General features: G+C 34.8%; 1 protein-coding gene across 1 annotated transcript in view; it reads left to right on the forward strand.

Moving 5' to 3' along the window:
- Positions 1–16521, forward strand: part of LOC145995068 (allatostatin-A receptor-like) — a 153612-nt gene extending 137091 nt beyond the window's left edge. Inside the window, exons 7-9 of the mRNA XM_083131600.1 lie at positions 4826–5047; positions 14118–14238; positions 16349–16521. Coding sequence (XP_082987726.1) covers positions 4826–5047; positions 14118–14238; positions 16349–16521 — 516 coding nt within the window. The remainder of the gene's footprint in view (positions 1–4825; positions 5048–14117; positions 14239–16348) is intronic.
- The last annotated feature ends 1539 nt before the right edge of the window (positions 16522–18060 follow it).

Raw genomic sequence — 18060 nt, forward strand, 5'->3', positions numbered from 1 at the left:
ATAACGCCACTCCATGCAGGGACGCGAGTATTTCAGAATCCAGTTGGTTCATTTTCGTTGCGGATATTCCAAGAATATGCTCATGTTACACGAATAACTGTAATTTATTGTATTAGATTGCTCTTTTTCGTTCGTAACATTTCTGTTACTTTCTTCAAATGTATGCATTTGGGTTTATAAACGTATATTTTGTGTGACTGCTTAATTGGAGTATTTGCACCTGTTGATGCATAGTAATTAAATAAATAAAATCACTACTCTGATGATGGATGATGATTAAATGAATGGACACTCATAAGAAACGGCCAGGAATCCAACACGGATGAGACCGTAATGCCTGTGTACAAACTACCTTAAATATATGTTATTCCTTGTATTAAACCATGAATAATCCCTTCCAATTCGAAAAACTCACAAGTGTAAAACAACATGGATGGATTCAATGATTCTCTCACTGGTTTTACTTATATTGCTCTTGCGTTATTCTTTAAAAAATGTTACGTCATTTGACCAATCGCGACGGTAGTGATGGACCTGGTCTTCTCCAGATAGTAAAACTCATAATCAGATAGATCATATTCTCATTGATAAGAGAAGGCATACTAGTATAATTGACGTTCGTACACATAGAGGTGCTGACTGTGCCAGTGACCATTATTTAGTAATTGCTAAATTAAGAGAAAGACTCTCAGTGATAAATCATCAGCAACAAAATCTAAAAGTTATAAAATTTGATACAGGAAAGTTTACTGATGAAAGAATTAAGAAAGATTACCAAATTAAACTGTCAAATAGATTTGATGTTTTGCAGGATTTAAATGATGATGAAAATGTAAATGAGAAAGACGTAAATAAGAATTGGGAGCACATACGTAATGCAATAGAATCAAATCTAAGCAATTATAATAGAATAAAGCGAGAAGTTAACCGCACGTTTAGAAGTAAAAAAAAGAGATTACTTGAAAAGCAAAATTAACGAAATTGAAATAAACAGCAAAAACAAAAATATCAGAGATTTATATAAAGGTGTAAATGAATTTAGAAAGGGGTGGCAACCTAAAGTAAACTTGATAAAATATAAAGACGGTGATTTTCTAGCTGACCCAAGTGATATTCTAAATATATGGAAGAACTACTTTAATGACCTTTTAAATGTCCATGTAGGAGATAAATCAGAAGTAAATGAAGTACACACAGCAGAACCTTTAGTTCCAGAACCTAACTTGACTGAAGTTAAAGATGCTATTAAAATTCTAAAGAATAACAAAGCACCTGGCATTGATTTAATACCAGCTGAGTTAATTAAATATGGTGGAAATTCATTAATATGTCAAATTCATAATTTAATTTGTTTAATATGGAATAAAGAAGAAATCCCTCAACAGTGGAAAGAATCCATAATTGTTTCTGTGTTTAAAAAAGGAGATAAAATGAACTGCGATAATTACCGTGGAATTTCTCTACTCTCAACAACATACAAAATATTGTCTAACATTCTTTTAACAAGACTAACACCATATGCTAATGAAATTATAGGTGATTATCAATGTGGATTTAAACGTAACAGATCAATTACAGATCAATTTTTTCACATCAGACAGACACTTGAAAAAAGTGGGAATATAATCAAAATGTCCATCAGCTATTCATTGATTTCAAAAAAGCATATGATTCGGTCAAAAGAGATAAATTATATAATATATTAGTAGAGTTTGGAATACCTAAGAAGCTTGTTAGTATGATAAAAATATGCACCAGTGAAACAGAAACTAAAATTCGTGTGGGTATTAATATGTCTGACAAATTCACAATTCATGATGGGTTAAAACAAGGAGATGCATTATCTCCATTGCTCTTTAATTTTGCCTTAGAATATGCTGTTAGGAAGGTAAAAGAAACTAACGAAGGACTAAATTAAATGGTGTGACTCAGTTGTTAGCATATGCAGATGATGTAGACTTACTGGGGGATGATGTGAATACAATTAAGAATAATGCTAAAATATTTTTCAAAACTGCTAAAGAGATAGGTTTGGAAGTTAACAAAGAGAAAACTAAATATATGCTTACAGGCCGAAACCAAGTGTTAGGTAATAATCAAAATCTAATTATTGATAACAACTCGTTTGAACTAGTTTACAAATTCAAATACTTAGGAGTAATATTAACAAATGAAAATTATATTAAAGAGGAAATAAAAAGTAGGCTTAATTCAGGAAATGCGTGTTACTTGTCTCTTCATAAACTTTTGTCTTCTTGTTTAATATCTAAGAAACTAAAAGTTAAAATATACAAAACAGTAATTTTGCCTGTAGTATTATATGGATGTGAAACTTGGTCCCTTACATTGAAAGAGGAACATAAATTGAGAGTATTTGAAAATAAGATCCTTAGGAAAATATTTTGACCTAAAAGGGATGAGGAGACAGGTGAGTGGATAAGGTTACATAATTTGTATTCATGTCCAGATATTATTAGAATAATTAAATCAAGAAGACTTAGGTGGACAGGCCATGTGGCACGAATGGGAGAGGAAAGAGGAGTTTACAGGATTCTTGTTGGAAAACCTGATGGTAAGAGACCTGTAGGAAGGCCAAGACGAAGATTATCATAACTACTTATTTTTCCAGTGTTATTAAATTTATCTTTACATTTTTTCACCAATTTTACTATTTTTCCTTATAATTTCTCAGTATCTCAACAACGAAAGCATCCGTGTCTTCTCCGGGATTTGATCCCGGGACTCGTGGCGTCGCAACGCGCTGCGCTGATCACTTTACTTTACAACGCGCCATTTTGCTCACAAAAGAGCCGTTGGTCCAACCCGTTTTATATATTCTACTGCAAGGAGATCTAGAGGAGTTCAGAACTTCATAGGCTTAACGAATTACATTGTCATCTGCAGGGACATCTTACAATATGGCAGCGAGACCGATCATCCTTTGTTCGTTTCTTTGAATGAACTTTGATATTTGTTCACATTATTCCACTTCATAACACTTTCCCTTCTTGTCTCCATGTTCGTTAACCTCAACAAAGAGAAGCTGCGCCCATTTTCACTCATGATATAACATTTCTTAGTCCTTTGTCGAAGGTTCGTCTATTCATTCTTTCTCTGTGGAGTCTTTTAGTAGGTAAAAGAAAAAGTTATGCTCCAAGCCAGCCTGTTCTTTGACCTGTTCATAACCGCACGCTCTATCATCATTCTCTTTAACCTTTCTTTTTTAACACTTCGTGGAAAGTTAAAGGAATTGATTTCCTTTAGCTTCCTGCTAACACCAAGATAACTTATGGTGTCTCTAAAAGCATCAGAAGACTTTGGCATTTTTATAACAAAAAAATTCAATCCACGCGATTTGCTTTCATCTCTTTTTACCTCAAAGTTTATTGTTGTAACCCAGTTTTTTTTAGATATGTCGATAAAACACATTACTACATACATTAGTCACAATCATGGAGGCAACTACGCATGCTCAAAAGGGACGAGTCCAGTTGAAAAATAGGGGTGATGGCGGAAGTGGAATGGATACCGGAACCAGGTACCGTCAAAACTGTCAGTTGACAAAACACGAGTGAATATGTCACACAAAGTAAAGTCGCCAACGAATTGTAACAATCACTCTAAACCACGAGAAAAACAAATAGGGCCGGCTCAAGAAAAAAATTTCACCAGGGCGCCCTCCTACTTTCCACTCCTAATAAAAAACTTGACCATGTTACTTATTTACGGTTTTAAATCAGAAAATAATAGCCTTATTTTTTTAAAATATTTTGAGTATTATTGTTTAAGAATTCGTTTATTATAGGTGTGCATTTATTTAATACCTACATAATAATGTCAAAATAATAGTACTCTCTTAGCTTAAAATGCTACATGATTTGGATTATGCAGCACTATATTTAAAAAATCCTCCTTGGAGGGACGGTATCAATGAGACAAAGGCTATATTGAGCTGTGCTTCTGGAGTATCTAAATTGTTTACTTCGTTGAGTTCTATATGCCTGCTTAACAATTCACTTCAGGCTTCAACTTGTTGAATGATGAAAACCACTCCTGTTATCCTTTTGATCTATTATATATTTTTTTATACATTGCTTCATCTTTTTTACATCTTTCTATGATATTTTTACTTTCAGTAAATCGATACTTTCAACAATTCTTTCAGCTTGTTCTACCATCTATTTTTCTTCTCCGAAACGCCTTGTTTTGTTTCCAATATGAAATATCTGGTTTGTAACAACTTAATAATGATAATAATAATAATAATAATGATGATGATGATAAAAACAACTAGTCATGCTTGTATCAAAATTAAAGCTTTGGCGCTACTCAAAGAAGACACTCCGGATGTTGTCCGGTCCTTAAGCCACCTGTGACAACAAAGCGAGAAGCAAATCCGCTCTCTAAACCCTACAGGTTTGTTTCGCGCAAATTTCTACCTACCTCCTCTTTGGCGAGTAGACTCGCCCTCTCGCGGTAGGACAGAATATCGCACTGAGGGGTCACCTTTTCTGAAAACACCCATATGCCAACCTCTCTTTCACGTAGTACACCCCCTGAACTGCATTTTGCTGACTAAGGAGGCTCTGGTGTCTGGACTCTCAGCCAGTATAATCCTCTGTAAGGCTGCGTTTAGTCCTGTCCCGTCCATGCATGTATGCGACGCCCTTCATCATTACATCTTATCACCACTGATCCTCAGCTTTTCGCGATTAGCCAAAAGCTGCGGAAACACGAGGCAAAATAAAAGGAACGTCACAGTGCATTGCAAAACGAAGTTAGCTAACGTTCTCGTTATTAAAATCAGCAAACACTTTTTTTCCAGGTGATAAAGATGCTAGTGACCATCGTAGTTCTCTTCGCCCTCTGCTGGCTACCTCTGCAAGTTTTTCTTATGCTGTATTACTTCCTTCCTGGGTTCGAATCGTACGTGCAGGACAGCGACCGCAGGATATACGCCATCACTTACTTCTTCTGTCACTGGCTGGCCAACGCCAACAGCTTCGTTAACCCACTGGTCTACTGCTTCATGAGCGAAAATTTCAGAGTGAGTATCGAGTTTCTCAATCAAGAGTTCTTGTTTTATAGAACGTGCCAGATCACAGAGAGGAGGGTGGGTTATTGGTCAGTTAGCAGCGACGAAGCTGTTGGTTTAGAAAAGGAAGAAAGTTTTATAAACAGCGTCTACAAGCAGGTAGCGTTTCACAAATTTCTCGTTTACACCATGAGACCCAATTAAGTTGGTAGAATAACACGTGTATTGTGGTCGTGAATTTCCACCATTATAGTCTTATCAAGAAAGGGAAGACCCCGAACAACTCGCAAAATTAAGTTGACAGTCATTTGTTTACTTCCCTCGCAGCCATCTTGTTTGAGAATGATGCCAAGGTAGTTTTTTTAAATATGAAAACTACTAACTACTTGATTACTAGTTATTTTTAAAACACCCTGCTTTGCATATACCTAAGGTAGTTTATTATATATTATTTTGGTTACTAATATTAAGAAAAACTTTTGAGGCATCCTTTGTGGGAGACTAGTCTAGTCTAATCTAGTAAATAAAAATATTTTTTTAGCAACTAAAATTGTTCAGTGACTCTCTCATTCTTCACATCATAAACAAAAGTTTTCTCTGCAATAAGAATAACACTACATAAAGTGTTGTCAGGCAGAGGCCCATGGCCTTGTTCTATCATTGACTACCACTTGTTTTCATTTGATGTATTGATGACAAACATTGGCCTGTGTGCTTTGAATTCACTGGGAGTATACTATACATCTATGTCTCCCTCAGTCACTCTTTCGTAAGCAGTGTAAGCCTCATATAATTTGAGATAGTCATCTTGTATTATGTCCAGATTATAATTTTCACGGGGGGAAAATCTCATTCCGTCCCTTTTTTTTATGATAAATATTTTTAATCTTGTAATTATCAAATTTGCTGGAATCTTTTTCTTGCGTGTTTTCTCTCCCACTCTGGAACAGTACAATTACGAAATCTGACATATCATACTGTATACTACTGAATTGATTAGTAGCATCAAATTACTAATGTCCACCAGAGGCTGGTTTTTGGACACACTGGTAAGTGTAAAATCCAATAGGAACTTGTGGATTTTTCATAATATTTGCTTTGTATTTGAGAGTATAATTAGTTTCGTATTCTACTACTGGTATTCTTAGTGCCATGGTCTTGATAATACCCTTGTCTGCTTCAGGTAGGGTGTTGGGTAATGTTGTGCCATCTGCATTTAAGGTACTGTAACACATAAGAGCATTATTATCATTAGCTGCCCTACGAAAAGTAATTCTCAAACCAACTTTCCATATGATGTCCTTGTAGTCTGAGAAGAAACCTGGCAGCAGACGCATGGGGAACAGTACTGTGTGGTTTTTTTGTCAGAATTCTGGTTCCTGATTCCTGGTAATATGTTGCATCTACTTCGGAAAATTTAAGTGTTCCTATGGCAGTAGAAGTAATACCAGGATAGTCTACTCTATCTATCACAGTACCATGTTTCCTAATTTCTACTTGAGAGAACAAGTATGGTAAAAAATTATCTACTAGTTTTATGTTTGCACCAGGGGGAAATGCTTCATTATTTTCATTTTTTTACTACTTCAAATTTAAAATACAAGTCAGCTTTTTGAGGATGTACAAAACTGTCCCCCACGTACACATCAAATCCAATTTCACGATTGGGTTCATTGAGATTAGCAAATGTACGACGATTGGGAGGAAATGTTTGTAATTCATAACTTTCAATATGCTCCATGTTAATGGTCAATATATACAGGGCTAGCATAAATGATTCATTCGTTTTGAAAAGGCTATATTTTCAAAAGTATTACACGTACACACATGAACGATATATGAAAAGAACCACAAACTCACCAAGTTTATACACCCTCTACAAATGTTCGATATGTGCCCCTTTGGTTACACGACACACGTCCAGACGATACTCGAGCTCATTCCATACATTTTGTAGCATAGTCCTGTCAATGGTCTGCAGTGCAGCACTGAGGCGTTCTTTGAGCTCGACTAAGGAATGCGGTAGTGGGGGTACGTAAACAAGGTCCTTAACGTACCCCCACAGGATGATGTGACAATTGAAAGAGATTCGCCAAAGGTGAACGTTTTCTGTGCAGTGTCACAAACAAAGATGTATGGGCCGTTTTTCTTAGCTGAGCAAACTGTGACCGGTAAATGTTACCTGGATATGTTGCAGTTGTGGTTGTTTCCGCAACTCAGTGCTGACTTCAGGGATTTTGTCCTCCAACAAGACGGGGCACACCCTCATTGGAACATCCCAGTTCGTGACTACCTAAACGATGAACTTCCGCATCGCTGGATTGGGCGTATTTGTGAGGATGACCTAGCTTTGTTCCCCTGCCTCCCAGATCTCCTTATTTAACGCCCTGCGACTTCTTCCTGTGGGGGTACGTTAAGGACCTTGTTTACGTACCCCCACTACCGCAATCCTTAGTCGAGCTCAAAGAACGCATCAGTGCTGCAGTGCAGACCATTGACAGGACAATGCTACAAAATGTATGGAATGAGCTCGAGTATCGTCTGGGTGTGTGTCGTGTAACCAAAGGGGCACATATCGAACATTTGTAGAGGGTGTATAAACTTCATGAGTTTGTGGTTCTTTTCATATATCTTTCATGTGTGTACGTGTAATACTTTTGAAAATATAGCTTTTTCAAAACGAATGAATCATTTATGCTAGCAATGTATATTAATTTCTATGATTACTGTTGTGGAGGCACCTGCAAAATCTACTACTTCGCCTTTTTCGTTGGTTACTACTAACTGCATGTGGTCTATACGATTGTGGGATACTGAAAAATAGATAAGTGAGGAGGGTGTGTAGATGATAGGCTTCATGAACTCATAATTTGGTTTGAAAATTTCTATGATTCCAGTATGTTTGTGACTACCTATGCTGCCATGAGAATTAGTAATCATTCCTTCTGCTACATTACAATGAATATTCAAAGTCTCTATGGCCAAGAATTTAGGAATATTGCCACCTATGTGTTTGATGGCAGGCTCAAGTTTTGTGTTATTCTTAAAACCTAGTAGGTTACCAAGTGTACCTAGATCAACTGTTTCAGTTGCAGAAACTAATTCCACCTGTGTGTAACAGAGTTTTGTGATAGTAACACACCTCTAGGCAGATGAGCTTGTAATGTTGATAGATTATACTGACCAGGAGTAATAATATTTTTTTCATTTCCTACTGCAACCCTATTATTGTGTTCTGTGATATTAGGAATAAGATACATACATAGAAAGCACGAAGAGCTATAGATTTAGGATAGATAATATCATTGTGTAAGCTAAGTTTTAGTACTGAAGTCTCACTAGTGAGATGAAACACTCCCATGATGCTTTAGATGCCACAATGCTTTCTGAAAATCTTCAATTGAATGGTTTATTTATTCCAGATAAGAAGGCCAGTATTGAAACACATAGGTGGCTACAATTTACATCCTCAAAACCCTGGATACGTTCGTCACTACAATAGAGATTAGGAGTATTGAGATAACTAACTAAACCTAATGGAGGTATGCCACCAAAAAAATCAAGAACAAAAGCTATGTTAGCTTGTTTGTAATAACAGATCCAGTGGGTGCCTTGATTTTTGAAACTATCCAAATTGACTACACCACACTTTTTTTACATGGTCCCTTAATAGGTAGGGAAACTGACATGAAGACACCTCTGAAGTGTTTAATTCCCAGTAATTCAATTAAATTTTCAATATCAAGGTTGGAGAGTGTTTCTATTTTATATTTTTTTTTTTCTCAAAGCATTAACACCCTTGCCTTTCTTCTCCATTGCCAAATTATGACGTTTTTGCTCTTCTAGTTCAGCTTTGTTCTTGTTTGCGTCAATAACTGTTTTTTCTAGCAGCACTACCCCCTACTAGACTCCCTACAGCTCCCAGAGCTGCTAAAATAGCTGGAATACTGAATATGAAACCACCAGTGTGTTTCTTTTTTCTGGAACTCTCCAATCTTTTCAACTGAGGTGCACTAAGAGTTAATTTCATTCCATGACCCTTACTCAAACAAGATTTCTCTTGTTGTTTTTTTGGTGAGGAGACTGTCTAAGGATCCTAGAGATTTTAGGTCTGAATAAGGTACTTGGTATACTATACCTTTAGGTTTCATCATGATAGGTATTTATATACATATTTAGGATTATAGTCTCCACCATAATTTTTGTTTGTATTCATGGCAATGGTTGTACCTAATGGTGCTATTTTTTTTCACCTAATGAAGCATCTTTGCTGATTAGTCATCCAAATGCTTGCTTGCTCCAATTTTTGATCTGCCTCATGACGAGCACTAAGATCATTTTAAGTATTGTAGGCAATGTCATGGTCTTTACAAGATATATCAAAAGGATTAATTCCTCTGTCTCCTTTCTCCAGTCTCTGTTCTAGTTTAGTCCCTGGACCACAGTATTGGTAACCAGGTAAGTGCATTTCGAAAGCAAGTTTGTTAATAATGTCATTAACTAAACCCTGAGAATTCCAAAATTTAGGAGGTAGTGTAATTTTAATTAAGTATCCTATGCCTTTACTGTCATTTACAATAAAATTGGCTAGATTAGCACTAATCATATATACAATACCTATTTTTTCGTTATGGAAATTATTGCTGCCTGCATTTTCTTCTTCTGCTATGACCAACAATCTATCTATTAATTTTCTCACATCATCCACCCACACAAACTCTTTGGGTAGAGTATTGTAGTGTTCAATGCCACTACCAGTTTTGAGTTGGTTCCATATTGGTTTAATCATTTTTTTTGTATTTATCCCCACTGCTAGATTTAACTCAATTCTGACTAGCATCATTGTTTTGGTATGGAGCATCAGACAGTATTAAAATTTCTCAGTAACTATGGTAATCTTCATCTGTATATTCTCTGGGGTGTTTCTTGGTGATGAGTTCCCACAGTCCCACAGTGCCAGGATATCTAGACCAGCTATTCTTTTAATTCAAATTGACTTTCACATCATCCCCTTGAAAAGTAACTCTAGATTTTCCAATTTTCCAGACTACTCCCTCGTTATTCTTCATGGTTGGATATAATCCAAACACTTCATCTTTGTCAAATTTCCCAGTACTCAGGTAATCTCTTGCCAAGGGACCTAACTCATTTTTTTCTGATTCTCCTATGGCCTTAGTAGGTGGTTGTTGGAGTACTAGAGGAGTATCAATACTGGATAGTGGTGTAGGAGAAAATCTGCATAATTTCTAGCAGCAAGAGGCACTAGCTCATTCATGAGATTCTTATTTTGTTCTGTAACACCCTTAATTTCTCTACCAAGACTACTGATAGCATCAATAATTGATTGATCCCGACGCTTGTGTTGTTCATAGTATCCTCTATTTTCAGATTTCCAGCCTTTAAATCTGTTGGCTAGATATTCACGTAAATTCAAATTGTCTTCAATTTTATGTTTTCTCATTTTTGTTTAGGCGTTATTTATAACGTCACAACGTATCTTTTAATGACTCAACATTCACAAAATTGTTAACTTTGTTTCTATATTTTCCATTGCTTGGTTTTTGAGTCATATTAATTGATTGTAGCAAATCCAAAATCATCTTTGTTCCAACAGGAAGAGCAGAATTTTGAAAATTGACTAGTTTAAATCTCCTCCTACATAGTCATTATATACATGTTTAAGATTAGTGTGGTCCTGACGAAACAGACAAACCAGATTTGTATTATCACGAAGTAATAATTGAATTTGTGCAATTTCCACCTGAATATTTTTGATATCTTCAAATTGGAGTATTTTATGTACTGCTCTTTTCAAGCCCTCAGTTCTAGTTCCTGAGAAGTAGGTAAGCTAACTACAGTATTCTGGAGTGGCATCAGAGCATCTTTCACAGCATCTAATTCAGTAGCATCAGCTAAAGTACTTGCATTTTGGAGTTGTGTTATGTCATTTTGTGTAGTCGTTGATTGTTGAAGAGTTTCTAATTTGTTTTGTATGTCATCTATCAAATGATGAAAATGAGATAATTCAGATTCAGTGTTCAGATTTTCCAGCTTAGTAATTTGTTGTTGGACTATACTCAGTGTTTCAGTAATGCCAGGTAATTTTGATTCAAGTATTTCCTGGACATTTTTAGTTCATTTCTCATAGTTGCCAAAGTATCCTCAATGTGGGCTATGGAACATTGAATTTTCTCAAAATCATCGTGAGTCTCTAGCTGGAGTTTGATGTTCACTAGAGGAGGGTAGATTATTTATAAAATCTTCCAATATTTGAAGTTTGGCTTGGACATTAGTTATAGCAGTGTGCAGCTCATCTGTTTGTAGTTCAATTTTTATATTTTCTAATGTAGGAATCTCAAAGGATTGAAACTGCTCACGTAAATCAGCAATTATACTATCTTAATCTTCTCGAGTTTTGAAACTTTGGATGATTGCTTGTAGTTCTGTACGAATATTGTTTGTTTGATTTTTTAATTGTTGTTTTAGTTGTTCTACATTAGTAGTCTGAGCTTGTCTGAATCTCTCTACTTAATTTTTTTAATTTGCCTACACTCTCTTCTAAGTTTTGAAGATTGTCCATTGAGGCCAAATTAGTATATTTTTGCAGTAAGGATTTGAGTTCAGCATCAATTTTGAAAATAGGATCTAGACACTGAGACTGGAGACAAGAGTTGAGTTTCTTGTAATGCTCGTAGATCAGTACGTAATTTTTGACTAATATCAAGTACAAGAATCTCATCACTGTGATCATTGTGTTTCGTATGACCAAAAAATATCATTAGGCATTTTGGTAATGGTTATTTTTTATAAAATAGATCATTTTATACTCCAAAAACAGATGAGTTTGTCGTAATCTTAGATACAAAATTAGTTTCTGAAAAATTAAAAATTAATTGAAAAAAATTGAAAAATTGAAAAATTTTGAAAATTTTGAATATTTCGAAAAATTAAAAAACTATTTTTTTTGGAAAAATTTAAAATTTTAAAATTTAAAAAATGAAAAAGTAAAAAACATTAAAAATCTAAAATTTGTTTAAAAATATGAAAATTTTTAAAAATTTGAAAAATTTGAATATTTTGAAAAATTTGAAAAATTTGAAAAATTTGAATATTTTGAAAAATTTGAAAAATTTGAAAAATTTGAATATTTTGAAAAATTTGAAAAAGAAATTTAAAAAATTAATTTTTTGGAAAAAATTAAAAAATTGAAAATTAAAAAGTGGAAAAGAAAAAATTAAAAATTAAAAAAATAAATATGATTTTTTAAAAAAAATTGAAAATTTTGAAACATTTAAAGAATTTGAGTATTTTGAAAATTTCACTCACAGCAAATAAGGAACATAAACAGGGTGTATTAAAAGTAGTGCCTATTTTATTTTATATCATAACTCACAACAAATGAGGATAAAATACAGGGTGTGTTAAAAGTAGTGTCTATTTTCTTTATTGCTGACCAAATAGTCAGTTTTTCATATCTAATGAACTACTTTAAATAGAAGCAAATATAATAGTTTTTTTTATTATAACTAAGAAACTATGTTAGGTAGAAAAACATTTTTTCTCAAACAAGACTAGTCACCTGTTTGGAGAATAACCCAAAGTACACTCTCAACCAATCAACAGAGTGTCACTTGACTCTGAGAGTAGAATTCCCAAGCTAGATATTTCAAGAATGTTAATCACCCTAGTACGAGGGTTTAGAATTCGTAGTATGGTTAGCCAATTGGCTACACCTAGAAATTAGCTAAATCCACCAGAAGATATGAAAATAAAGCTTAATTTTGGCCAAAATAAACAATAGTATCAATTAAGCTTAGACATGGTTTTTGCCAGAATTCTCTCATTCCTTCTACTGCAAAAATGTCATATCATGAGAAAATCTATGTCATTGCTTTGCATTAAATTCTTGGAAAAGTTCTTTGTCATTCAACAACTTTTAGTTGTATATAATTAATGGTCGTATGCAAACCGTTCATTTGTTTTTGTACAAGGAAATTAGTAATACATTGCCAATTCAAGATTTTTATTAAAGTTTTATATTATCATACTCGCACATCATTTAATTACATAAATGTGGATTTACATAACTCATTTCCTTTCGATCAGGGCAGACAAAATCATGATTTTTAATATAAAAGATCCATTTTTGGTGATTTTTTAAATTTAAATCTGATATATTTACATTTAAATCGATTTTTTATTATTATTTTTAAAAAACATGCTTAAAACTGCTTGTGTGATTTTTGGCCCCATATTTGTTTTTATAGAAATGCTTTTTCTGGTAAATGGCCCTGTAAAATATCTGAACAATTTGATTAAAGCAAATAAAAATTATATGTACAAATACATTTTTCTGTTTCTGATACTGTACATATAAAACTACTATGGAAATGTTTGTTGACTGTGTTAATGAAACTATGATAATTTAAGTAACGTTTCTTCCATTGAAAATAAAACATTCTGGATGCACTATATAATATTAACTTAAAATATTGTTTAGTCTTTTGGCAATTTTTAATCATAGTTTGCAAAATATCAGCTGCCATGTTTATTTACAGTTTAATGATAATGACACTATTTACGTTTTAACATAAGTAGTATTTTGAATATTAATCTACACAAATTGTTTGCTATTATTGCCTATAAAAATATTGAATTTTGAATCAAGATAAATTTAAGTGTTCTTATAGTTTAATATTACGTTTCCTTTCGTATGGGCTTAACCCCATCAGTACATATATCTTGTTCCCTTTCTTTTCCTTTCTTAGAGCCTAATAAACACTATTTAGTGATTACAAGATTAATGTACATTCACCAAAAGTGATTCTGATATCTACAAAATCCTTATGTACATTATTCTATAAATAATTTATTTAAAGTGATTTAAATTAGTAATTTAAAAAACACCTGATATAAAAAATCCACCTTTCTTTCGATACATATTCAGGTTTTCCAATAGCAATACTGTTAGAATTCAATATTTTTACATTCGAAATATGTTTTAGTAAACCTTTCTAGTGTTTTAGAAAGTGATTATTTCTTTACGGTTTTAACAATTAAACATGGCAATCACTCATTACAGGCAGATGCCAAAGATCTTCTTTTCCCACATTTTAGAAAGAGGAGCTTCAGATCTCGAAAAAATGACAGTTTAAGAAGCAGCTCAACAAGGACCACAGTATGCATTGTGCAGAGAGGATCTGGTAAGTAACATGAAATATTTATTTGACAAGCTACAGTTTTGGTAACTTGTATGTAGCACATGCTCAGTTATTGAATTACATATCCACTGACAATTGCGTTCTCTTCATTATCCACTTCATAATCAACTAAACCTACCAAGTACAGCTCGTACAGTCCATTTATTTGGTTGCTAATTTTTCGGTTAAAATTTTTAAATTGTATGCTTCTATGACAATTTTAGTGAGACGTGAGGTAAACCATAAGACTGATTTGATTTGGTTTATTTTACTTTACTTTCTGCCACTTTTGGCTAATCGCAAAGGTTGGAATGAGAGATGATATGATGAAATTGATGAAGGAACATTCACAAAGAACACCCATGCCCAGGTCTGGGTTCGAACCCCGGACCCCTGGCATCGTAGAGCAATGTGCTAACCACTCCGCCTCAGAGGCCGGCCATAAACCATAAGAACTTTGGTTATTGGCGATAAATCTTAAGTGTGTGCGGCAAAGTGAAATTAAACCAAAGAAATGGCCATTTAAAATAGAAAGCTTAAACTTCTGTACTTGAGTGCGTTCTTACTGAACACCAAAATCTCTTCAAAAATCCAATTCCATTATTTTGAAAGGAAAAATAAATCAGGTCAGTCATGAGAATATTGTTCAGCCCTAAATCTCTAATTCATCGATATAAAGACTTCCACAATTTACAGTGTTCAGTATAGGTGGAGCTAAGCTCTCTACCCTTCTTAAACCCAAAGGTTTAAGGCTGTAGCAACACAAGCCTTTCATCTGTCCCTATCCTGGGCAAGATGAATCCAATATTTTCCATTCTTAACGATTTTCTTTAGGTATATCTCAACGTTATCCCTCCATCTTCGTTTTGGTCTTCCTACAGCTCTCTTACCATCAGGTTTTCCAACAAGAATCCTGTGAACTCTTCTTTCCTCTCCCATTCGTGCCACATGGCCTGCCCAAATGTCTCCTTGATTTAATTATTCTAATAATATCTGGATATGAATACAAATTATGCAGTTCTAAATTAGCTATGTAACTTGTCCACTCACATGTCTCCTCATCCCTTTTAGTTCAAATTTTTTCTAAGGATTTTATTTTCAAATTATCTTAAGTTCCTCTCTTAATGTAAGGTGTTGGTACAGGTATGTAAGGTATTTCACCTTTTTGGGCTATAATCTTATTCCTTTAGTGGGTTCAAGGTTTAAGGAAGTTTTAATTATAACGCAGTGCAGGAAGCTAGCTGTTTACATAACAGTGCTTTCACAATACCTTACTTCTAGTATTATTATTTTGAAGATATATCGGGGAGATTGAAACGGCAAGCACCCTTTTCGGCACGCCCTTGACTTCCCATGTCCTTTTTACTATTGTCCTGGAATGTGATAAAATGCTTTGTAGTGTGTTTTGATCAGGGAGAATAAAAATTACGAATTTTATTTTAAAGATACATTTTGATGATTTTTCTTATTGAAATCGATTTTTTTAAAAAAACACTTAAAATTGCTTGTATGGTTAAATAAAAAATATATGTAAATATACATTTTCTGTTTCTGATACTATTTATGAACCTACTGTGGAAATGTTTGTTGAGTGTGTTAATGAAGCTATAATAATTTCAGTATCTTTTCTCTCGGTGAAAATAAAATATTCTGGGTGTACTATATCATTTTAACTTTAAATATTTTTATAGTCTCTGTAGCTGAATTTTGGAAATTTTTAAATGATGGTGTACAAAATATAGGCTGCAATGTTTATTTACAGCTTAATGATAATGACACTATTTATGGTTTAAAACATTATTAGTATTTTTTGTATTATTCTACACATTTTTTTCTATTCTTGATTACAAAACTAATTATTGAATTTTAAATCAGGAGAAATTTAAGTGCGTTTAGAGTTTACATGTTGCATTTCCTTTCGTATAAGCTTCACCCCATCAGTACACATATATCGTTTCCTTTCTTAGAGCCTAAAAAACACCATTCAATGAATACGAGATTAATATACTTTCACCGATTTATTTAAATTAGTGATTTTAAAAAAATGAGAAAAATCATCCGATTTAAATCAAGCAACCCTGATTTTGATAGAATTCTGTCTGCTCTCTTTCAGCTTCCTTCGACAACATACCACTAAGGGGTTGCTCGAGGAAACATTCAGAAAACGGCCAAAATGGGGCATTCAACACTCCCGACCCTCCTTTGATACCCCACAGGAGCTATTACGGCGTCCACAGCTGGAGGAACGATTTTCACAGCGATCTGGTTGCTTCTGGACCTTACTAAAGACGGTGGGACTACTGAAATGCTGTTCAGAGTGCCAAACATTTTGTTTTCTAACATTTGTACCTTTGTGTTTTCACAGAACGTGCTTATTTCTCTTTATTCTTTGTGGTTTCCTGAACAAATAAGTGTTTGGTGGCAATTTTCATTCTTAGGATGCTGATAATACCTATACGAAGCCTGATCAACGCGTCATATTTGTGAAAGAACGCTGTCGTGCGCATGTGTGGACTGCATGCATGTCTGCTGCTTTAAGCCCTATACAATTCATGGGTTAACACGCACCACGTGACCATACGCCACACCGTACACCGGTTCAGAATGCAGCGCAAAACACCAAATCGACAAAGTAGGCGACACTTTTGAACCAACTAGACGCCAGGGTGCAGAGACTCAAATGGTCCAGCGAACTAGACGAGGTTTGTGTTCAGAGTAGATACAAGTCAACATGCAACAATAACGTATTCAATGCGACATGCATCTCGAAATGTACGGACTCATTTACGAATGCAAATATGGCGTAGTGAACGTTATTCATTGGACACAAGCCAGCTCTTTCAATATTAGCATTAGTTTAAGCAGTGTGGAAAATTTGGAGAGCTCTGTGGGGGGTAGGGGAGGGATTGTAACATATTTTCGAAACATAGGTAGCATCCCCTCAAGCGTTGGAATTTTGCAATTAGAGAGGCACAACAGTAATGTCACGAACGTTCAATGTAATTAAGTTTTCTCGTAAAACACAATTTTGATACTTCAAACGTTCAGTGTAGTAATGTCTTTGGGCTGCATGTATCTAATTTCCTTTCAGGATATATCTCATTCAAACTGCAGAGAGGGAGAGAGAGAGAGTGTACAGCTCAACCAAGGCGAGAAGAGCCCCGGCAAACTCGCGAACTAAAAGTTTAATTTCATTTGCTTTCTCCTGTGGCTTCACTTTCGCTTGTGTCCGAGTGAACCCATGTTGCCACATTCAAAACTTCCTTCCCTTCAACAACGTTAAATATTATGCCTCGCTAACGGTCAAACAGGAGGAATGGTCTTTATGTTGTGTGCCTTTGTGGGTTTGTCCATACAGTTATTAGGAAGCACCTCTTTGATTTCTTAAAGAGGAGGAAGATTTAATTTTAATCGGGATGATGTCGGATTCCATCCGATACATTCCTTCAGGACACCTGGCCTAGATCGACTACCTTGTCGATAGGGTCACAACGGAGAAGAGAAAGAAGGAGAATAAGAAACTGGAGTGCTGTAGCGAGTGGTTTACGTTCCAGCGCATACTATAATCCATGCGGTCTTAGAAAGATCGTTTCGCGGGCTTGCAGCAGACGACAATATGGGGGTGTGTCAGCGAGAACCAATCAGGTCCGCGAATGAGCGAGCCCGGTTGCCACAGCTAGCTCGCTGCACCCTTCTGGAAGGGTGAGTGACCTCTGCCTTTTGTAAGTGAGCGCGCTTGTGCTCAAAATATAATACGTGTTCGAGATGGAAATGTTGATACCTGTGTTTGTTGTGGTGTTAGTGTTTGTATTGGTTGCAGGAGGT

Source organism: Lepisma saccharinum, chromosome 11 (genome assembly GCF_977018435.1).
Source record: "Lepisma saccharinum chromosome 11, izLepSacc3.1, whole genome shotgun sequence".
NCBI lineage: Eukaryota > Metazoa > Arthropoda > Insecta > Zygentoma > Lepismatidae > Lepisma > Lepisma saccharinum.